General features: G+C 45.7%; 1 protein-coding gene across 1 annotated transcript; it reads right to left on the minus strand.

The window, feature by feature from the left end:
* Window positions 1–23,539, minus strand: VPS37B (VPS37B subunit of ESCRT-I). The gene is made up of 4 exons (XM_066603319.1): window positions 23,305–23,539; window positions 10,136–10,307; window positions 6,003–6,085; window positions 1–3,352 (listed from the first exon to the last, which is right to left on the minus strand). Exons 1-4 carry the CDS (start codon window positions 23,407–23,409, stop codon window positions 2,852–2,854), a joined length of 861 nt encoding a protein of 286 aa, XP_066459416.1. The 5' UTR covers window positions 23,410–23,539; the 3' UTR covers window positions 1–2,851.
* Window positions 23,540–24,342: the final 803 nt, after the last annotated feature.

Below are 24,342 nucleotides of genomic sequence, written 5' to 3' on the forward strand. Positions count from 1 at the left end.
TCTGGTGTTTGTAATTTATTGAAAATATCAAGGTAAATTAACAACTGCAATATTAGTTAAACATAAACCTTTACATTAATTTTACACTATAAAACATGTACTAGTGTAGTGTCTGCATGGAGGGATTAGAGAGTCTCCGCACATCTAACTAGCAGTCTCCTTTTGGTCTTCAGTGCAGAAATGATGTAAAGGAAAGGCCGAATACCCCTAGAGCCAGGCGACTACGCTGCTAATAAATCAGACGGAATATGTCTAAGTAATTTTTGCATAACAGTATTCTGTTTTCTATATATGGAGATCTTTCAAAAGAGCCAAGGAATAAAAATATATAAAGCCATAAAAGGTATATTATGACATCTGGTTGTACATAAGAGCATCTTGGTGCTATACAGACCACAACACAGGTAAGGTTACAAATCGTCCGATACCCTGTAAAAATAAATGTTAGACTGTTTAATGGTCAGGATATAGACAACGAATCTTGAAAACGTCTGTGCTTACTCAGTAGTGCAATGTAACACCAATTCCTACATACCAGTTCAGCCTGGTTCTGTAAATGCTTCAAACTTATGGCTTTACCACATCTTAAAACACCTCCTACCATTTTATTCTTTTACTGGAGCTACACAACACAATAGATTCACTTGATGAAGAAACTGCATCTTCAGTTTGTACTCCACAGCTGTATTCTTCATTCTGCACTATATGCCACATAGGCCCACATTTATTAAAGGGGTTGTCCCGCGAAAGCAAGTGGGGTTATACACTTCTGTATGGCCATATTAATGCACTTTGTAATGTACATTGTGCATTAAATATGAGCCATACAGAAGTTATTCACTTACCTGTTCCGTTGCTAGCGTCCTCGTCTCCATGGTGCCGTCTAATTTCAGCGTCTAATCGCCCGATTAGACGCGCTTGCGCAGTCCTGTCTTCTCCCTTCCGAATGGGGCCGCTCGTGCCGGAGAGCTGCTCCTTGTAGCTCCGCCCTGTCACGTGTGCCGATTCCAGCCAATCAGGAGGCTGGAATCGGCAATGGAGCGCACAGAGCCCACCGTGCACCATGGGAGAAGACCTGCGGTCCATCGTGGGTGAAGATCCCGGCGGCCATCTTACTAAGGTAAGTAAGAAGTCGCGGGAGCGCGGGGATTCGGGTAAGTACTGGACTTTTTTTTTTTTAACCCCTGCATCGGGTTTGTCTCGCGCCGAACGGGGGGGGGGGGGCTATTGAAAAAAAAAAAAAACAGTTTCGGCGCGGGACAACCCCTTTAAGATTGGCGTTTCAGTAGGCGTCTTAAGCTGAAGACCGCTGGAGTAACACGTGCCTAGTTTATTATGAAGTGCACAAGTCTTCATAAATTTAGCCCATCTTTTCTCTGGCCATGAGCCATGAAAGTAAGTCTACACAAACTAGAGGGGGTCTAGATTTGGGCTATAAATTTTTAGTAAATCTGTCGGTTGACAGGAGGCCACCCCCCTCCCTTTTTGAAAAGTTGCAAGAGCTGTGGAAAAACTGAAAAAGTTGCAAGTGTTTGACAACAAACAGCATGCAACAGTTTTCTGGAATAAAACAAAAGTAGCAAATTTTTCTGCAAGTGCTTTGATAAATTCCCCCCTTGTGTTCATATATGGGAATTGCAACCAAGAATTTTGATTGCAGCTCTGGCTTATAATACAGGTAGGAAATGAGTGCATGATCAGTAATGCAATGTATTTATTAAACTTTTTTTTTTTATATGGATCACATCGACAAATTGTGAACCTATGCCTTAATCCTATTCTGTTGCCAATAAAAAGGGACTATAAAACACTAGCTAAGATATCTCAAAAATGACCACTTGCATAAATGGCCATGCCTTTGACAATTTGCATAAATAAAATAACAGTTTCCATTTACCTCTTTTTAAACGCGATTTAAGGTAGAAAGTGAATAAAATTCTATTCTCATCACTTGTAATAGAAGGAGGGCAGCTGCAGATTATGCAAACCAAAAACTTTTATAACCTACGCAGCCCTTCCAAGCAATCGGAGGCAAGCAATGAGCAGTTCAGACAAGATATGCAGTCTCCTAGAGTCCAGGAGGAAGCAGTTAGGCTAAGGCACATCAAAGCCATGTGCATAAGTGACAAAACGCATCGGTCAGACCAAAAAAAAAAAAAGAAAAATATAATTGTATCCACACAATCTACATTTAGTAACATTCTAATCCCTGAATGATCCTGTTAATGTCCTAGGTATTTTACGGTAACATTACTGTGATCTCTTGATCTTTTATTAAGTTATTGTTAGACACATTGAAAATTAGGTACAAGATATGCAGTGCAAACCTCACTGTTCAGCTTTCTGCACAGGCCTCGTAGGAGGTTACAGGAAACCTGAGGATTTTGGCTTTGCACCAGTGCATGTTTCTTTGTTCTCTCGCATACACAGGCAGTTGATTTTAATGTTACCAATGGCTGCAGCACAACTGAACAGTTCATTCCAATGCAGCATTCACGAGTATAATTCAGCATGGATATAAAGCAACACAGTGGCACAGGAAATAGGAATGAATCCTTTTCACAAACGTGATCTCTGTTCTGTCTGCACGCACATTTCTTTCACAACCTAAACCTACAAAATCTGTCTCCAACCACCCGACATGAAAATTATTAGTTTACAAGCCAAATTGTAATGTTCTTCTAAACAGAGAAGGTAGGAGTGGCCAATCACTTAAGGACAGTAGCCCTGCGGCTTGCTGTATAATATACCAATATGTATAGGTTTCATACATATCCAGCTCACAGAACAATAGAGCTGCTGTGAAGTTGGGAGCACCAATGTTTGACTGAGGCAAACCCATGTTGTATCACTACAAGATAAAGCCAGGGTTTGGAGGCAGCCGTTGAGGTGGTCTTTGAGGAAGAGCTGGGGGATATTGAGGTGAATATGGAACAGGGTAACCAGGCTGCGGCATCTGACCTGGAGGCTGATATCCTATCCGTGAGGGAACAGGGGGACAAGGAGAGGCTGCATATGGGAGCCCAGGAGCAGGCTGCTGTGTGGCCATTGTAAAAGGGGTTGGATACATTCCAGCTTGCACAGGTGGTGGAGGAGGAACAGCTCTTCTAGGCATGACTGTAGGTGGTGTATTGAAAGCTGCTGGGTAGGACGATGAAGGTGCCTGGGGAACTTCAGATGGTCTTGATTGTGGCTGCAAAGAAACCTGAGGAAGTCTCTGTCCTTTCAACACCATCTCTTGAAGTTTCTCAATTTTCACACGCCGTAAGTGTGCCAATTTGCGCTTTGAGAGATATTCATCAATAAAGGAATCCATCTGGATACCGCCATCAAGAAAGTTTTCAGCCATATTCTGTGAAAACAAATATCCAAAATTATACATTTAGCTATTGTCAGGGAACACTAGAAATGTTCCCCTACCTGCTTATTTAGGTTTCCATTTCAAAGGCTTTTACACCAGAACTCTGGCGTGGAAAAGAAAAAAAAAAGGTGGTGACCGCTTCTCTAACTTTCTGTACCATGCTGTGTTTAGATAGACCCAGCAAATCCTCCTCTCCTACTGCAAACAGTGTAAGATGTTCACCAAACTCCCATATTCAGAATCTAGATCACCCCACTAGGCGATTCCAACAGATGCCATACAGCAAGGATGCCTGTAGTGAATATGAAATCCTAAAATGTAGCAGATGATTGTTGCAAAGTTTTAAGTGGCAACCTACAAACTCTACCCAAGGCTGCCAGAGATTTAATGCAGTCGTCTCCTATCAACCTCTGCCTTGAGCTCAGCCCCGGTCTGGGCTTCTATTGATGGGATGTACATCAGCTGCTCGCCCTAATACTTTCCAAGCATTACCAATGACCGCTTTCAAAACCAACAGAGAATAATCCACCACAACAGATCGGCCTTCAACAGTTGTCACAGCGAGTCACATACAGCCACTGACAGGAGAATGAAACTGGCCTAAATTTGGTATCTAAAATCTCTATTGTAGGGCCAACTTAAAAGCTTATTCCCATCTTGGACCTTGACTCATCCCAACGATTTGCCCTGCTAGCTGCAGGAATCATGAAAAAAGCCGAGCACTGCCATAGAGGAAAATGGAAATCATATAAGCAGTGCAGCAAGAGCAGCAAGATGGGATAAGACCTTAGGATGGGAATACTCCTTTAACGGATTTGTCACCATCTTTCTGCAGCATTAAGGAGTGACATGCGTATTCACTGTATTGATAGGTCTGCTGTATGTATCTGTGCAATAGTTTTGGAGAAACTTGCATTTTATTAGTAGCAGTTAGACACAGGGCTGGTCATCAATATACATGAGCTGCTGGCTAGCCCTGCCCACACCCTCCGTTCACTGACTGACAACTGTCTGACAGCTCTCTCTATGCACAGCAATAAGCAATTAGCTGCTTGAGGGCGGGGTGGATGGAGCTAGCTTGCAGCTCATAAATACTGAGGAGCACTTCCTGCAGTCCTCTATGTATGTTGTTGCTACTAACATGTATGTTTCTCCAAAACTACTGCACAGGTACACATCACTGCAATCAGTGTGACTCACTACCTGTGTGCAGCTCTGAGGGCTGCAAAAAGATGGTGACAGAATCACTTCAACTATAAAAAAAAGTCGCTGGTGGACCTCTGAATGCTAATGTTTACCTCTTTACCAAATAAAATGTTTTTAGACAATTCTTTTGTGTTTTTTATTTAATAGTGAGAAGACGCTCAGGGTTGTTGCACATTGAGTTTACTTGTTTCATTGAAGCAGCACAACACTGCAGTAAGACTGCACATCTGACTTCTGCAGAGTAGCTCCTGTGAAGGCGACTCTTTATATCATCCATGATGATAAATTCTAGCTGCTCCACTACAGCCTTCAGCCACGTGTTACACTTAACACAATGCAGTGATTAGACATCCAAAAATGTACACTTCAGAGAGCTATAATGCAGTCACACCATCACCTAGTCCAATAATGCTGTGCTGCAGGGTAGTCACAGGACTGTCACTGCTGCCTGTCTTCAGAGCAAAGAAAGCCGAATAAGGCGTGCACTGTAAAATGTTGTATTTTGAGTTTTATTAACTTTGTATTCAAATTTTTACAAGATTGAAATGACCAAAGAAACAGCAATTCTGGCATTGTGTATTTTGGTTTGGTAGCATTTACCATGCAGGAAAAAACATTTTTTTCCAAATAGTTTGTTTTTCCATTGCTTGTATTTTTTCACATAAGAAATGGGAACAGGGGGTTTTTTTTTGATAAGGGGGACTTAAAGGAGATGTCCCGCGCCGAAACGGGTTTTTTTTTTTTTAAACCCCCCCCCCGTTCGGCGCGAGACAACCCCGATGCAGGGGTTAAAAAAACCACCCGCACAGCGCTTACCTGAATCCCGGCGGTCCGGCGTCTTCATACTCACCTGCTGAAGATGGCCGCCGGGATCCTCTGTCTTCATGGACCGCAGGGCTTCTGTGCGGTCCATTGCCGATTCCAGCCTCCTGATTGGCTGGAATCGGCACGTGACGGGGCGGAGCTACACGGAGCCCCATAGAGAAGAGGAGAAGACCCGGACTCCGCAAGCGCGGCTAATTTGGCCATCGGAGGGCGAAAATTAGTCGGCACCATGGAGACGAGGACGCCAGCAACGGAGCAGGTAAGTATAAAACTTTTTATAACTTCTGTATGGCTCATAATTAATGCACAATGTACATTACAAAGTGCATTATTATGGCCATGCAGAAGTGTATAGACCCACTTGCTGCCTCGGGACAACCCCTTTAAACATGCGATCGCTCAGAACCTATACGTGATAAGCCTGTTGGCCACTTTCAGGCACTGGGGTGCCATAATTGCCACTTGACACCCTGCAAACACACCGCAAGCAGGAAAATGTATGAAGTAATGGACAATAGGTCATGCCCAACACCATGAGCACCAATCACACAGAGTATTATGGGTAGCATCAGAGGCCAACATGGTGCATAAAACGAATCATATAAGTTACCTCTGTCTCTTCCTCGATCTTGGCGCCTTCGGCCTGCAGAAGTGCTAATAACGTTTCCAGTGATGCATTAATCGACTGCTGATCTGGAACAAATCAATATCAATACAAATAAATCAGGAACTGTGGAATACAATAATATTTTGCCTTTAGTCTAGGGCTACATGGTGACATGTATCACACGTCCCAAAGCTCGCAGTGTCACACTGCAATGTGGCATCTAATGATTGTCAGGCACCGGTGTCACAAAAAATCCAAATCTGTTGGATTTTGGTTACTAGTTGCCGCGACTGCAACTTGTTTGCGTTTTATCTATTTAACAGTCAAATTGCAGCTCTGAATACGTCAGATTTTTTGTTGCTGTTGCGTGACACATCACCATGTAATAATATCAATAATCTTTATTTGTATAGCGCCAACATATTCCGCAGCGCTTACATAGACAGGGGGAATACAGGAAGACAAAGGTACAAAAATTACAGAACCACGGTTACATAGTAATCAGTTGATGGAAACAATAGGGGTGAGGGTCCTGCTCCAACGAGCTTATATACTACAAGTAATGGGGTGATACAGAAGGTAAAGGGGCTGGACATGTGCCCGGTATGGCGAGGTGGAGAGTGAGGGATGTTATACACAGACAATGGTCAGACGTATGACTGCAGGGGCAGTTGATGGTGGTTAGCAGGGATTGCAGTCTGTAGGACAGGGAGCATATTATCAGGCGGAGTACAGAGGGGTTTGGTTAAGGAGATATGGTATGCCTCCCCGAAAAGGTGCGTTTTTAGAGCACGCCTGAAGTTTTGTGAGTCCTGGATTGCCCGGATAGCCTTTGGGAGTGCGTTCCAAAGAACTGGTGCTGCTCGGGAGAAGTCTCGGAGGCAGGAATGAGAGGTTTGAAATAAAGGGGCACTCAGTTTAGTTTTGTTAGCAGAGCGGAGGGTTCGGGCTGGGTGATGGATTGAGATGAGGGAGGCAATGTAGGGGGGGGGGGCGCTGCGCTGTGGAGGGCTTTATGGATGAAGGTAGTGAGTTTGAATTGAATTCTGTATTTGATGGGCAGCCAATGTAGTGACTGGCACAGGGCAGAGGCATCCGCGTAGCGGCTGGACAGGAAGATGAGCCTGGCTGCTGCATTCAGGATGGATTGGAGAGGGTAGAGTCTGGCGTAGGGGAGGCCGATCAGCAAAGAGTTGCAATAATCGAGGTGGGAGTGGATGAGGGCAACAGGGAGCGTTTTTATTGTGTTCACTGTGAGAAAGGGCTGGATGGATTCTTGCGATGTTCTTGAGGTGCAGCTGACCTGTTCGGGCCACAGAGTGGCTGTAGGGATTAAAGGAGAGATCAGCGTCAAAAATAACCCCAAGGCAGCGGGTGTGCTGTCTGGGAGTTATGGTGGCGCCACACACTGAGATGGAGAAGTCAGGATGAGGTCGGTTAGTAGAGGGGAGAAACACCAGTAGGTTAGTTTTAGAGAGGTTTAGTTTTAGGTAGAGAGGACAGTGTTAGAGACAGCGGACAGACAGTCAGTAGCCCTAACTTTAATATTTCTTTTGTTATGCTACTGTTTTTCCCTGAAAATAAGACAGTCATTAATTTTGCCCCAAAAGAGGAGCTAGGTCTTATTTTCCTTACCTAGCAGGCTCGGTCCAGGTCCATCTTGCTGCTCTCCAGTTCCTGCAGTCCTCAGCGGCCCACACAGGATCACTTCCTGATAATAGGATTCATATATCCCATCTCCACGAAACAATGGCTGTGATTTGTTCTTCTAGCGCTGCTCAACCAATCAATGTAGTGCTTGATGAGCCAATTACAACCATCGCTTTGTGGAGGCAAAATTTATGAATCCTGTAACCAGGAAGTGATCCTTGGGCGGCCGAGGACTGCGGGAACGGCGCTGGGCGGACCTCGACTGGGCCTGCTGGGTCATGTATTCCTTTTTTTTTAAATTTATATAATGTAACCAGGGCTTGTATTTCAAGCCTCCCCAAAAATCCTGAAAGATCAGGCTAGAGATTATTTTTGGGGTAGGTCTAATTTGGGGAAAACACGGCATATATCAGTAACAGATGATTGCATTAACTTTGAAAGAATCTTCACTTGTGTAACAAAATCACCAAGAAAAATGTTCCTAACACAGCGGGTTTTTATTTATTAACACAACAGTTTTTGATGCCACAAATTTTGAAGTGTTTTGAATTTAAATTCACTTCTCGCTTTATGCAAAAGAATGCATGTAAAAATTGCCACAATATACCAGCTGTACAAGGCTTTTCCTGCAAGTCTTGGAGGCACAATTTTAAATGATTTCAATGTTAACCAACCAGATAAACTCATCTGCGGACAAATCTGCTTCAGCCATATCAGCACAGTGCAGGGCAGGTCTAGGGCAGCTTTGTGAGGTGCCTCACTAAGCTACAGATGCAGTTTAGGGAAAAAACTGGAGGGTCTAAGGCGGCCATGACAGGAGAGCGAGAGAGCGGAAGAAAAAATAAAACCCTGAATACACCCATTTTATTGTGGACATAAACAGGATAGATAACCTTGTTCACACAATAGAGAAGATAATAGGGAAGAGAAGGATGCAATATAGTGAAGGATCTCATGTTCCTTTTACACTGACCGTGAAGCAAACGAGCTGGTAACATCATAACCAGCCCGTCCGTCCGCACCCGTCCAGCTTGTTTGGGCTGCACGATTCTTGTTGAGAACCATGCAGGTTTAATGCACTAAATCATTCAGCGTTTCCCATTACTATAAGTAAAACGAGAAGAGTTTAGTACCGTGTTAGTCCGTAGAGCAAAGTGTGATTGTTCTGATTGAGAGAAACCAAGTAATCTTGTTGATATGATAACTTTTAATGGCCAACAAAAATACATGATGCTAAAAGCTCACTATTACATCATGTATTTTTGTTAGCCATTAAAAGGTATCATATCTACAAGATTACTTGGTTGCTCTCACTGAGAACAATCACACTTCCCATTCCGATAAGAAGCACTTAAGGATCAGTGTTTAAACTGCATGATAAATGCACAAGCCGGCGCTGGGTTTTACGTCAGCTGAAACTGAATGACGAACAAGAAGCGCACAATTCTCATTTGTTGTTGGCTCACGTTTAAACAGTTTAGCTTGTTTGAATGATTTTCTGAATTTCTGAATGATAATTGCTCCGTGTTAACGTACCATCAGGTGGTATGAAATGTATATTAGCGTCATCCCACCTTATCTAGACCTCCAGCAGTACAATAAAATACAGTATCCTCTAGAAGTCTGGTAACACCCCATGTGAATCGCCAGTCAGAATCGCCCCTGGGAGGTATTTCACAAAGAACGAAAGCTTATCCCCACCCCCCCAAAAAAACAAAACGTGAAAATTGATACACTGCATTATGATCGTATCATCGCGTCATAACAGGCAAAGGGTGTATACTTCAAGGAGTCCAAAAGTGAAGTCAGGAGCCCGACTGTCAGTAGTTAGCCAAGCCACCGCCTTCAAAAGATGTATATGCAGGTTTAAAGCCCATTATGGACCACCATAAAAAGGCGTATTGGCAGTCACGAAAGGGGTTCAACATAAGAAATGTGTTATGTTCCTCTCCTCCTATCTTCCTGCTAATGACATATTTGCAGGCTGCAGTCAGCCAGTGACGTCCTGTAGACCTGTCACTGCAGCCAGTTTATGGGACAGCACAGACCGACCGCAGCCTGCAAACATGACGTTAGCAGGAAGAGGATACTAACAGCACTTGCTATGTTTTGCAATTGCGGACTAGCTTGTTAAAAAAAAAAAAAAAAGATTTTCTCACAACCCTTTTAAAGGAGTGTTTCCAAACTTGAAGGTGAAGTACAATTATAATGAACAATGAATTTATGTATGTAATTTCCTGATGACACATTCCCTTTAGTAGCCATCATGTAATGCTGGAGGCCCTGATAGGGTAGGATAGTAACATGATATGTATACCGCTCCCTGGCACTCTGGACCTTCCACTTAAAATTTCAGAAGTATTACAACATGAGCAGAGGGGCGGTCGCCCCGATAAGGAGATTACACTAAACACACGAATGGTGGCCGCTTCACCCTCCTCACTTACAACACGTGAAAGATAATAGAAAGTAACTGAAGATTTTACCCAGCTTGGTTTTCTTCAGCTGATGTAATTCCATAAGCGCCTGTAGTTCCTGGTACTTCTGGGTGAGAGTGGCTTTTTGGTTGTCCAGCTTAGGCTGGTAGAGCAGGTTGGACTCTGCTAGACTCCTGTTCCCAGCGAGAGTCATCTCCTTGTTCAGCTGCACATTCTGAACCTACCGAAAGACAAACCGCAACAATGTAACAGCAGGCAACTTGAATACATACAAGCCATTGTCATCCCACTGCCTGCACGGGGCATGGCAAGACCGCGCCACAGATTATTACGGCGGTCCCTTTCATGCGATTTGCATTCTTTGCCCCCATGTGCGATGGTATTTGAATAAACTTTTGTAAGCATTTAAGAGCCTTAACTGTAAGTGCCTTGGATTTTTGAAGCAACACAACAGCCAGACTTCAACATGCAAGCCCGATTCACAGATGGTACAGGCAGACAGATACCATCGGGAACAGGGTACACCGTGTTATTTCATCAATGCTTGCCAGTTTCTCCGCAAAACATACACTGAATAGAATATTAACAGATCACTTTATTAACCACTTAAGAAACAAGGGTGACAAATATACAGCACTTAGTCCTGGGCTTTAATCCCGACCGATAGCAAAGGTACGGCGTGGGATTAAAGCTACTGTTCCTGCAATCAAGCAGGAACATGTCGGGTCCTCGGCTGTCAGATACACCCAGAGGAGCAGGCAGAAGTGGTTTTTAAACCATTTCTGCCTTCTTCCCAGGCTACATAGCGCTCAATGTGCACTACGTACTAAAGAGCGAAAGTGGAAGTATTATTTGACACCCGGGTGTCCTCTGTCACAGCAGAGCTGCAGGGTCTTAGCACACCTATATCAGCTCTGTTGGTGACCATTGTCACTACAGGGTGATGTTTTTCCCTGTAACTGAAACAGTGGGAAAGTATGAAATAAAAAAAATTTAAAAAAAAGGAAAGACGAGGTTAATGAAAACATTAAAAAAAAAATTTTCTAAAAGCAAGCCTTATATGTCGTAGGGGGAAGAAAAAAAAAACAAAAAACAACCAGCAAAAATTATTTTGGAAGCTGAAGTAGAAAACAAATTAAAATAGGGCAGTAAAACCACCACATGTGCAAAATCCCTAAAACGTGTCTGGTCCTTTAGGACCAATGCCCTGGTCCTTAAGGGGTTAAGACATAATCTGAAGCTCACTGAAAGTCTTCCTTTCTAGCAGGACAATGTATGTGAAGATGGTTCTCCATGTTACCGGTGGAGAATCCCACCTTCACTCAAGTCTGGTTCTCAGTTCAAGCTATATGCACCTGCTCTTCCAAGCGAGGCAGGACACCCGCTGATGGAGGCTCCTCAGTACATAATCCACTAGAAAAACACAGATTTCTGCTGCAGATTCCACGTGGATTTGCTTTAAATGGTATTTTTTCTTGCATGAGGATATCCCCACCTATAGATAGCAATGTGGCCGATCCGCACTAAAATGGAGCATGCTGCGTTTTTTTTGCTGCGCGTTAAAAACGCAAAAAAAAAAAAAACCATTAAAATGCCATTTGCAGGTGCAAAATTCAATGTAATTGACCGCAGATGGCCAATGATTTCCTATGGGCAAAATTTCACTCGCAGAATCCACAATTCAATTTTGCTAGTGGACATGTGAATATGATCACACAGGAGCAGGGATTAACATAAGGATTAACACACACAGCTGTAGTTCTCCAGTGCGTTCCTGGCCACGTGGTTTGTACAGGGTTTTGACTAATTTCTAGTGTACAGGACCAAAAACCACATGTAGAAACTTAGGCAATCTGTGGTAAGACCGCATGCAGGTTTGGGCTATGTGGCGCATCATCATTATAGCTCGTTTACTCTGTGGGTATATGCATAAATATTGGATCACTGATAAAAGTAACTTCACTACATGTGAATATGCAACGATCAGCTATAACATTAACCCCTTAACACTACAGGGCGTACAGTTGTGCCCTGCAGGTTCAGAATATGTATGGAGGGAGACCTCAGGTTGATCCTGCTCCATACAATGTGGACTCTGGCTTCTTTTTTACAGCCGAAAGCCCCGCATGCAACAGCTCCAATAAGCCACACTGCTTATCAGAGCTGTTAACCCTTTAAATGCAGCCGTCAATGCTGACACCGGCATTTAAATGCCCTGACTGATGTTCGGGGGTCCCACACTGCCCCCCACAGGAGCGATCAAACCATTGCAAGTTCTTGCCCCTCTGGGGACTAAAAATAAAAATGTAAAAATTAGTTCGAAAAAAAGTTTTATTAACAAAAAAAAAGAAAAAGCGCTTTAAAATAACCATATTTATAATAAAAATCTAAATATTATATTAAAAAAAATAAACAAAAAAAAAAACACGTCTGGTATGGTTTTGCCCATAAAAGTCCAAACTATCAAAGTAACGCATTATTTACCCTGCACGGTGAACATGGACATAAAAAACAAACAAAACTGAATTGCACTTTTTTTGGTCTACCTGTCTCCATGAAAAAAAGGGTGTAATAAAAAGTGATAAAGTCGAAATTAATCCAAAATGGCACCAATAGAAACTACAGGACGTCCCAAAAAAAATAAAAATAAAAAAAGTTCGCGCACAACTATATAGACAGAAAAAAACATTATGGCTGCAGAAAACTTAAAAAATGTAAATATGTTTGGATAAAAATAAATAGTACAGGGGAAAAAAAAAAAAAAAAAGCACACTATAAATGTGGTATTGTAGTAGTTGTACTGACCCATACAACAACATTATGTCATTTTTGTTGCAATGTGCATGTCGTAGAAACAAGATGCACGCTGTCCAGATCGCCTTCCCTGGACTTTTCTTCCTACAAGCACCTAGGCATCCACATGTTGTAAAAGGGGGCTTGATTAAACTGGACCATACAATAATGAAAGAAGGTGGTCCGATCTGATTAGATGCTAAAATGTGCCTACCGCAAGGCGCTTCTGTAGTTGGCAGCATGGGCACGCCGATCAGTCTGTAGCTAGGTTACCTTTCTATTACAGCCAGCATTAACTGTTTCAGCTATTTGTACTACAGTAGCTCTTCTGTAGGGTTGGGCCAGACAAGACTAGCCTTCACATTCCCCACGCACATGAATAACCCCTGGCTGCCAGTAACTCAACACCAATTCACCAGCTGTCCTTTCTTAAGGTGCATTTAGACACAAAGATGATCGCTCAAAAGATGGCTTTTGAGCGATCATTTTGCATAATCGACTAATTGGTAATAACTAGAAGTGAGCGAGCACGCTTGGATAAGGCAGTTACTCAAGCGAGCATCGCTCTTCGAGTAACTGCATTCTCGTCCGAGCAGACTCGGCGGGGTGACGGGCGGGAGAGAGAGCTCTCTCCTCCCCGCTCACCCCCGAGCCGGCTCGGATAAGAATGCAGTTACTCGAGAAGAGTGATGCTCGCTTGAGTAACTGCCTTATCCGAGCGTGCTCGCTCACCTCTAGTACTAATGTCTATTAGTATCAATTAGTAGCTTGTGAGCTGCTGGGAGCCAAATTTATTCAGAGGACCGCCCACTGTTCTCTGAAAAAAGTCTTGGTTCTGCTGCACTGATTACAGCTGAGACAATCAGCTGTTATCAACGCTCCCCAGGCAGAACACAGTGTGCGGTTCTTCTTATCAGCTGTTCTGCTGAACGATGGATTTCAAGCCAAACTGAAATTCATTGTTCGGCAGAAAACTAAAAGATGGGCAAATTTACACGCAACGAATATCGCTCAAAATACGTCTTTTGAGCATTAATCATTGTATCTAAATGGGCCTTAAGACGACTCCGTAGTAACTAACCCTTGTGTATTAGGAAGACTCCACGAGACCCGCTGTTGTGGAGATGCTCTGACTGCAGTTATTTTGCCATGACAATTTGGCTATCAGATCCTTTACACTTTTCTTGCTTCCAACACATCACTTTCAAGGACCGTTAATTCCTGCCCAATATTACCCCCCAGTGACGGGTAGATCTATTCACTTCATCTCTCAGTGGTTGTGATGTTACGGCCGAGTGGTGTTTTACTGTAGATTTGCAAGAATTCTACAATGTGCATTACTGTATTACGATATGAATCGTAGTTCTGATAATACAGAATGTTAAACCCAGAACAGAGGGCACTACAGGCTGTAAAGGCCACAGTGTGTTTGCTTCATGTGACTAGTTTTCTAAATCCCATTTATATTCATTGCAGGTTTTCAGTATGAAACGCATCCCAAGTAGTAAGGCCGGGCTCTCACAGGCGCAAGCTATCCGGGTATTACATACATTGCCACACAGTTCCCTTCACATTTGCATGCATTGCGTAGTACTGGAGTACAAAAAAAGAATGCAACATGTTCTATTTTGCCGTGTATTATGCGCAAGAGCCCATTGTTCTCTACACGGCGCATATGGAATTACATTGCACATGGGCAGCATATATATGTGCCGTTGTGAAGTGACCGCGCGGGAAATTTAAACCAAAAAAGATACCCCCAAAATACAGGAAGACTGTGCATAACTGCATGTGAGTGATACTCGGTCATGTGCGGTGATGGGCCGGTCACCGCCAGCTCCACAGCAGTTATGCGCATAGCCGTGAGAGGCCGGCATTAACCTGCAACGGTAATGTTACACATGATATTACACGTTTCTAGTTACTGCAATCTCTGAACCTTGATAGATACTGAAGCCCAGAACAGTTACACGTAAGCATGATAGGAGCTTGTGCAAACAGCCACGGGACAGCAAGACACACTGCACCCAGACGGAGCCCGGAAGTTACACAGTAACTTCTACCTTGTACTTTACACATACTTGGAAAGTTCTATAACTTTGCGAATAGTATTTCATGTCATCATCCTCCAGTTATGTGAAAATCTGCTTGCACAATCCTCCATGGAAAAAAAAAAAAAAAAAAAAAAAAGATTGGTTTATCTCTACGGTGTGATGGAACAGCTCAACTCACTGTAATCTAGTCTCCCACAATGCACTGTTCTATGGCAACAGGAAACCAGAAGAATTCGGAATTTAGCTTTAGGGTACGTTCACACATTCAGGATTTGTCAAAGACAAAAATCGGTGATTTCCAAGAGGATAGGTGGCAAAAATCCAAGGGGGACACAGGGATTTCTTTACAGGTGTGCCGGCGGCTCCACAGGAAGATTAGCCCAATTGTCATTGTATGGGACTGATCTGCGGCCGTGAGCGAGTCGCCAGAACAAACAGGAGCATTCTACTCCGATAAATATAAACGACTCCATCCACCAGCAGATTAATGAAGCTTCAGAACAGGATCCACACCTACATGCTTCCTTCCTAAAACACGTGTAGGCGACGGCTTACAAGCAATTGGCTGGAGCGAAAACACGGACAATGAATGGTACGTGATCACCAAGTTAGTTTGTGGAACCGAGTGTCTGGGAATAGAGTGCAGCACAAGAGGAGAGCACGGGTTTTTGCTTGTGTTTTTATGGTTGTTTCCTTCTTCCCTTTACCTACCCAGAATCAGTAAGAACAACATAAACAAAGTTATGGTGCTCATACAGCAGGTTCCCTGGAGTCCGGGAACACATTTCTTATACTTACCTGGCTCCCCAATCTAGCGCCGTTACCCCCGAAAGTTAGGATGGATCGCTGCAACACCTCCATAGCAGTTGATGGTAGTGTGCACACAGCAGTCCGGCTGCACACTCCACACTAACTTTTGGGGCCGACAGCGATGGATCAGAGATCCGGATAACTGTAAGTAATACCTACCCGAACTCCAGGGAACCCGCTGTAGGAGCACCATAACTTACTTGATGGGGCTCACACCTGGTGACAGGTTCCCTTTAATCAAACACACCCCAAGACAACCCTTTTAAGGGCTGGTTCACAGGCATACGCGAGTTTCGCCTGCATGAATACACTATTTACGCAACCTTAATCAGTCGCAATTGCCAGCGTATTTTGGCTGTCGTTTTTTGCGCATGTAAACATGCTGCGTATTTACGCACTTACATAAAAGAAAAATGTGCAGAAGGTTTCCTGCGTATTTGCTCTAATCCATTCACTTCAAAGGCCTATTTGTTGCTTTACGCCATTCTCGTGCCTGAGAAAATCGCGCAAATTTTGTGCGTTGCGAGATGCACAAATCTCGCACAAATAAGAACCACTTTCTTTTAAATGGGGTCATACACAAGTGATTTTTTACAGCATTGTATAGTGGAGTGGGGGAAAAAAAATATATATATATATATTTATATATTAGTGGCATGTCCTATTTTTGGACATTCCGTCAGAACACCTCGCATTAACCATTGCATTGTTTTCAATGGGGCCAACAGCACCGCATGGCATACGAGGTGCATGCGAGGCTTACCTATTGAAAACACTCCACAATCCTCTGCCGCGCCGACTGGTGAGCGTGGTATCGGGCAGAGTTCCATGGCGCGTTATCACACTCACCCTTGTGAGATTAGTCTAATTCACACAAAGATGGGTCATGCTGCATTTCTCATACGACCGATCGGTATTCGTGTTTCTTGACGCCACCAGAAGCTAGGGGTCTGACAGGAGTAACGCCTCTGTCACCCCCCCCCCCCCCCCCCGCTCCCGATAGGTTCAAGAAGCTAAGGTCCTAGCTACGAGCCGGGGAACCAAGGATAATTGCGGGGGAGCCGAATTGGGACATCTGTCTCAGCGCTGCTGCCTGCTCAGCCCTGCTGTAGGAGCGGAAGCGTTGTGCATATATCCAAGTGCTGCAGAAGTGGGACCCATGGACAACAGCACCAATCACACTACAATCTCTCACAGACGCTGTGGCCGCAGGTGGAGCGGCACCTCTACAGTACTGTGGCCCTGCTGCGTGAGCAGGGCACAGCAGCGGTACGACGGTCACAGCGGTCCTTGAGCAGGAACAGGGCACAGCAGCAGCTATGCTAGTCACAGCGTTCCCGGCTGCTTCGGCCGCAGGGGGAGCGGCAACGGGAATATACTGAGGCAGGGAGGGAAATGGGGGACCTGTGTGCTGTGAGGCAAAGCAGCGTCAAAACATTTGTGGCAGGGAGAGCGGGTTAGGGGTACGTCTAACAGTTAAATATATAATATAAGGCCGCCTGCAGACGAGCGGGTCAGATCCGGCGGCGAGAATTCTCACAGCGGGACCCGACCTGAGCGCCTGCAGAAACGAGCGCATACTCACCCGCGCCTGGCAGCCCCGGCTCTTTCATGTGCCGGCTGCCGGCGCATGCGCAGACCAGAGCCGGCGGCCGGGTGAGTGACGTATCTGTGCGAGGCTCTGCGAGCCCCGCACAAAAATAGGACATGCCGCAGTTTGTTTGCCGCGCGGCCAAACCGCGGCGTCTGCATAGGAGTGCATTACAATACGCACTCCTATGCAGAGCCCCGCACAGAAATGTCACTCACCCGGCCGCCGGCTCCGGTCTGCGCATGCGCCGGCTGCCCAGCAGCCGGCAAATGAAAGAGCCGGGGCCGCCGGGCGCGGGTGAGTACGCGCTCGTCTCTGCAGGCGCTTGAGTCGGGTCTCGCCGCGGGATCAGACCCGCTCGTCTGCAGGCGGCCTAACTGTTACACTTTGCCCTCATCCTAACCCTCCATCCCTGTCAGAAATCACTGGAGCTGCATTACTTTGGTGGGCTGCCAAGACCTGCGGCCCATCGACCTCTGCAGCCAATAGGCTACAGGGGGCATCACCCCCTGTTAAATCTGGACTCCACCAATTCTTCCTGGTGGAGTCAAGAAACACTAATACCCGACCGATCATCTCGGACAAAAAAAAAAAGTCACGTAAACAAACCCATTGAAATCAATGGGTCCCAGTTACTGCATAATATACTCGTATGAACGAGCCCCAAGGGCAAGGCCATATTAAGCATCTGTGGTACAGCCAACAAAAACCGAACCGATGTAAATCTGAAAAGTCGATTATGTCCGCAGGTAAACCTGCTGTGGGACTAAGACTACTCACACATCCGGTTTTTTTTACCGCGATTACTGCAGCGTTTTTAATTCGAATTTATTCCAGCCTTTCTCCCGCTATTAGGGTGCCTTCACGCTTGTGAGAAAAATCGCACGTTTGAGCGATGTGAGCGAGTGGAAATGCAGAATTATGAAAGCAATGATTTTCAATGGTTTTCTTCACATTTGCGATGTTTTCACTCATGCGATGTGAGCGGAAGAAAAAAAAAAACCATCTTATCTTTCTGCGTTTATCTCCCACGTTTCCACGTGGAAGCGCTTATCTCCCACCTATTGCATCACAAAGTACAGACTTGAGATTTTCGCGTGATGTGATTAGTTTGTAACATTAGAAAATCCTACTGATTTTTCTGTTAAAAATTTTTTGAAAAAGCACGGGAAAATTGCAAATGGCAGTGATGTTTTTGTGGGAAAAAGTAGCTCCGGCGCTCAAAAAAAAATTTTTTGTGGCGTTTTTAGCACGGTGATATTTGCGATCACCAGTGTGCAGGAGCCCTTACTAACATCTAATACTGCTTGGAAAGCTTCTTTGATATGGTCACTCCAGGAACGTGCTCATAGTGCAGTTTTCTTTCGAGAGTCATATGAAGATTCTTATATGCATGTACAATATCAAAACAGGGCAAACCGCCCCGATTACACAAACTGCCGAGTATATTTTTCCACTGAATCAGAAATATTAATCATAGGTTTACAGAACTCCTGCAGCACGTGAGCAGCAAAGCTTCACTGATTCCACAGCCTGTAAATGACTCAACCTTGTGACTTCAGTGGACGGCTGCGGATTACACCACCGGTTTAACTTTTTTGCCAAGTACAATGGTTTATTCAAGAAATCTTTGCCTGTTCCAACCCTCTAAATACCACATTGGTCAACAAGACACAAACCGCATGAACATTATGGTACAAAGTCAGTACAAGAGTCCAACTAGTTATTACACATCTTAGTACCAAGGATTCTCAAAACAGAAATTCTGTATGCAGCTTTAAAGCAACTCAAATCAATTATCAGATAGAGCTGGTGCCAAACGTAATGCAGATCGGATCTCCAAGATGTTACTGTTGGGGGAAGAATGGAAATGATCATTTTACGTTGCTAAAGGGAAAACATGGCACCAACAAGACTGAAGTCAAATGATAGGCGCTCGTTAAGTTTCTATAGATGCCAAAAATCTAATCTCGATTAAAAACAAGAGGTGCGGGGTCCCACCAGAGGGAGCTAGAGAGGCAGGCAGCACACAGGACATTTTAGAAAACCCCTTAGCAGCTTACAACTTTAAACTTAGTTCTATAATGTGCCAAAAAGGGTCACTTAAGGCCCAATGTCCACAGCAGATCCAATTCCGCATGTGGGAATCCGCAGTGTAACCAGACCCTGCCCACGGCTGACGACACTGTGCCCCTGTCCGGGTCTTCTATTTTCTTCACTGCAGATGCGCCAACCGGCGTGCCACCACATATGCGCATTGGAGTGGTTGTTTGTTCAGACGCAGGCCGTCCGAAATTCAATCGAAGCCATCTGTGCGGGAACCACACTGAAATGGAGCATGCTGACATTTGTTTCCCATTCAATAAAAGTCCACAAAACAAATCCGCATGCTTTAATTCATGTGTGGACGCCCATGCTCCCCTACACCCATGGACATTGGGCTAAAGAGTAGCTAATCTTTTTTCATAAACCCAGAAGAGTAAATAAGATACTACAAAAAGTTTATTGTAAAAGTGTAAGATGCCTCTTTCTCTACTTCAAAGCAACTTCCCCCCTAACCCACTTCCTATACTGATCACTCTGGATACACATGGAAAGCAGATTACAATGGGAGTCCATAGAAGTCTATGGAAAGGGGAGGAGTGGGAAGAAGTTGCTGGAGCACAGACAGAGGCAGAGACAACTTCTAACTTCTGTTTTATCTCACCTAGTACTGGATACACATTTACACTGCTCAGTACTGCTGTATAATGTCCTCCACGCTGCAGAAAGGTGAAGAAGGCGATATCCTACTCCATGTTTGCAGTATATGGGTGATATAACAGCCGTCTCCAATCATTTGCTCAAGGAAAGCAGTTAGAAATAGCGAATATAGAAGAGGAAAACTGCCAAGAAGTGCAGGATACAAATCACATAATGGGCCAGAGATGTGTCCTTCCCCATTTTCACATGATAGCTTGTTTGGAAAACTCATCCGAGCGTTTTGTTATATTTTATCACATTATCTCTTATTATTAGGTTCAACGTAGTCTGAGCATTTACAGAAGTTCATGATCGGGGCCATACAAGGGTTAATTTTAGGAAAGTTCCGAAAAAAACAGCCCTGCAGTTGTGAAGATGTCCAGTTCTATATACAAACATTTTCTGTTGACTTTAGGTTTATTGTTCCTTTAAATATCTGGCAAACAGAAAGAACCGTGTATATACAACACGGCCACCAAAAAAATCCAATAAGGGAGAAACCAAATTTTCTTCATTTTAGGGAAGGAAAAAGAAATTCCTTCCCGACTCTAATCTAGCAACCAGAATAATCCCTGAAACAACCCATCTGATGTAATCCGTGGCTATAACATAATATTCTAACGCTCAAGAAAAACATCCAGGCCCCTCCTGAACTCTTTTATTGAGTTCTCCATCACCACGTCCTCCTGAGGCTTCATTCGCACAGGTGTAACAATCTTTGGCCGGCCGTGTCACGCCACAGCGCGGCTGAAAAATCGTGCGAACGAGAGGCTGCAACTTCTTTTTTAACGCCCGAGGCACATAGTCGCCGCAGCCCCAGGATACCATCGGCCAGGGGATGGGAGTTTAGCTCTGCTAAACTCCCACTCCCTCTCTGCCCAGGTATTATTGTACCAGGAAGTACTGGTGGAGACAAAACTGACAGGCTGGTTACGCCCCCTGTAGCCGATTGGCTGCTCAGCTGGCTGACGTCCAGGTCCTGGAAGGACAGTAAGGTAGCACAGGCATGGAGCACAGCAGCAAACCTGAGATCAGCGGCAGGGAGGAGAGCGGCAGCCGCGCAAGGACACCCACAGGAGGCTGAGCCGGCAGGGGAGGAGAGTGGTAAGCCTGCGGGGGGCCGCACCAGCGCCGGCAAGACATGCTGAGGCATTGGCACCAGGAGAGGCACAGCCATCTATAATCCCCCAGCTGCAGCGGCAAGGCTGGAAACTACAGTGCAGGGGGATTACTGCAGCGAGGAGGTGCCGGCTACAGGGGACATGCAAGGGGAACGGCTGCTCCGGGTCAACTCCTAGCAGCAGCGTGTGTAGAGATTGTTGCCGGGGCTAGACAGTTAAGGTTAGGGGTTCGTGTTCATGTTAGGCTTACATTCTTCACTGTTAGTACTTCCATGTTAACCCTGTAACAGCAGTATTTACAGCTAATCTAAGCCTAACATGAACACCAACTTCTAACCCTTAGGCCTCCCTCACACAGGGCGTTTGCAAAATGCTGCCTTTTCAGCCCAGCTGAAAACGCTGCCCATTCATTTCAATGGGAGACTCAGCTGAAAATGGCCAAAGATAGAACATGCAGCGCTTTTCAAACCAGCTTTTTCAACAGGGCTGAAAACGCCGCTGAAAGCGCCCTGTGTGAGGGAGGCCTAAGGCAGTCCCATTGAAAGTGAGTGGAGCGCTACTGTGCGTGCACGACCGGAGCTTCATCTAGTCTCCTCACTGCGGGGCGTGAAGTAACCCTACAGTAAGGACGACGATCACACAGGACACCCATTCTCAAGATTGGCTGGGGTCTCAGCAGTGAGACCCCCACTGATCAGCAATTTACTCCCTTTCCCGTGGATGGGCAATAACCCGAAATTCTGGTACAACCCCTTTAAGCATTGATGGCCTGTCCTTAGGGAGTCTGACGTCCATGAACCTGCCGATTAGCACAAAAAAATATTTGCATAGGCAAAACGAGTCATCCATATGAGCCACTGTGTCTGGCACGACAGCGGAGACCCGTGAGCCACAACCCCATGCACGCCCGCACCTCCTGAGGACAACCCCATGCACGCCCGCACCTCCTGAGGACAACCCCATGCACGCCCGCACCTCCTGAGGACAACCCCATGCACGCCCGCACCTCCTGAGGACAACCCCATGCACGCCCGCACCTCCTGAGGACAACCCCATGCACGCCCGCACCTCCTGAGGAGCCACTGGGACTCTGTAAATATTTGGTTCAAACTATTTTAATTGAAATTTTGTAACGTTTTTGTTACAGATTGAGCTGCACATTTACACCCCTCGCTGGGGATCTGTTTATAAAAAAGTGGAACAAAAATAAAGACAAAACAGACAAATAAACATTGCCTCAGATTATTATTCAATAAGTCGTACATCATCAATAGTATATTAACGTTACCTGACGTATAGGACAGGCCTCCACAGCCTCCCCGTTGCTTCACATGAGCCCCATAACAGGGTTTATGGGGCTCAAAATGTGCCGACAGCGTCCCTGTACAACCCCGAATAATAAACTTAAAAGGGAATCAGTCACCTACTATTAACCCTATAAGCTAAGCTTACTGCCTGAAAGTAGGTGACCCGCAGAGTTCGGGAGGTAAGTGTTATACTTACCTGCCCTGTCGTTCCCCCGATGTCAGTGCTGAAAGCCGCCGCTCAGTGCGTTAAGTGGCGCTGCAAAGTATTTCAACCATTATAGAATTCGTCCGGGACGAGGGGACGAAGTCAGTGGGCACCAGGACGGCGATGCCTGAGCCGCAGCCATAGAGGGTGGCAGCACAATGAGGGACGTCCAAACCATAAGCCAATACATAATGATATCAGCTACTGTCCTCCCTCACACACAATGCGGGACAGAACGGCTGTGGGCTGCCACTACTGGGTGCCGCTCTCCTCGGCGACATCAGTCTGGGAGGAATGTACCTCAGGACATGCGAGGCTCCCCGACAACTGCCGGGCGCTTCGGGGACGTCCTGCGCGGGGAGGACGCCGCACACAGGTCACACTGACGTCTATACCAGGAAGCCCTGAGGAGCTACGGCCGGGAACAGAGCCGCGCACTGTCAGCCTCCGCCGCGCTGTATAGACATCTATAGGACTGTACCATCTCAGGGGAGGGGGTGGGGGGGGTCACACACAATAAGAAGACAGCGGCACATACCCCCTGGGGTCCACATTACCCTCCGCCCCCACAGTTTGCAGGCTCCAGCCACCCACCTCATCCATCTCCTGGGCCATATGTCCCAGCTTGGCGTCATCCTCCAGGAGCTCATTGAGTTGACTAAGGGACAGATGGTTGAACTTGCTGCTATCTACAGCCATTGTTCCCGCCCCGGAGCGGCTCCTGGGTAGCTGTGCTGTGGCGGCAGCGGCCTGGCTGTCCCCGGTCCCGTCACTCAGCGTCGGCCGCCTAGAATGGCGATGTCTCCAGCGACCCTCCCCTAGACCCGCCCACGACAGGAAAAAGACTGGGCAAAACTGGCTGCTGTCAAGAAGAGGCGTGGTCTCACACTAAATCACGTGTTCTGTGCTTCGTACGTGGCTAGCTGGGGTCGTCATCACGTTACGTGGCGTCGTGACGTCACTGAGCAGGTGATAAGACCAGGTGCAGAACCGGAAATGACTCCGCTAAAGAGATGTTGTAGGAAGCAGAGCGTTAACCTTTTAATGACTGCTGAGATTATCTGCCATGTTATCAGAGCCGAGGAGTCTGTAGGTGTATCTCGCCAGAACGGCAGAGATATCTGCGATGTCATTGTGCTTTGTACGCCCTCCGCTGTACTCCCCCTCAGCTTTACCCTTTTGGGGTACTTGTGGTTTACCTGTCAGCACTTTTTGCAGTCAACCCATCTGAGGCTACCTTGCAGGCTATGACCACGTTTATACCACCTGCATAATATTAGAAATATTTGTACTTTGGAGAAATAAAAAGAGTTTAAGAAATAGTGTTTTTTTTTACACATATATGTATTGGTGAACAATTTGTGAAATCACCTAAAGTGGTGACAGATAACTCACAAGTACCTTTTTTGGAAAATGCTCCGGAAGTGGATGGACACTTTGTGGCCCTGCAGGAGCGGTCAGGTGTGCTGAGCGGCGGGGCCGGCTGTGCTAGCACTGGAGCTGTTTGACACATGGGAGGGGATGGCCGTGGGACTAAACTGTGGTATTACTGTCACTTGATGACAAGGAAGGCAGTTTTCCTCCTTCCAGGACCTTCAGCTCTTGGGCCAATTGGGAGCTAGGGGTGTGACA

The sequence above is a fragment of the Eleutherodactylus coqui genome, chromosome 5, assembly GCF_035609145.1.
Source record: "Eleutherodactylus coqui strain aEleCoq1 chromosome 5, aEleCoq1.hap1, whole genome shotgun sequence".
NCBI lineage: Eukaryota > Metazoa > Chordata > Amphibia > Anura > Eleutherodactylidae > Eleutherodactylus > Eleutherodactylus coqui.

What these genes read in the sequence shown, in the direction of transcription:
- VPS37B (XM_066603319.1), bottom strand. Translation starts at nt 23,409, where the DNA reads ATGGCTGTAGATAGCAGCAAGTTCAACCATCTGTCCCTTAGTCAACTC. An exon ending in TGGCCCAGGAGATGGATGAG is followed by an intron (nt 10,308 to 23,304) that starts GTGGGTGGCTGG and finishes GTCTTTCGGTAG; the next exon opens with GTTCAGAATGTGCAGCTGAA. An exon ending in AGATCGAGGAAGAGACAGAG is followed by an intron (nt 3,353 to 6,002) that starts GTAACTTATATG and finishes TTGTTTTCACAG; the next exon opens with AATATGGCTGAAAACTTTCT.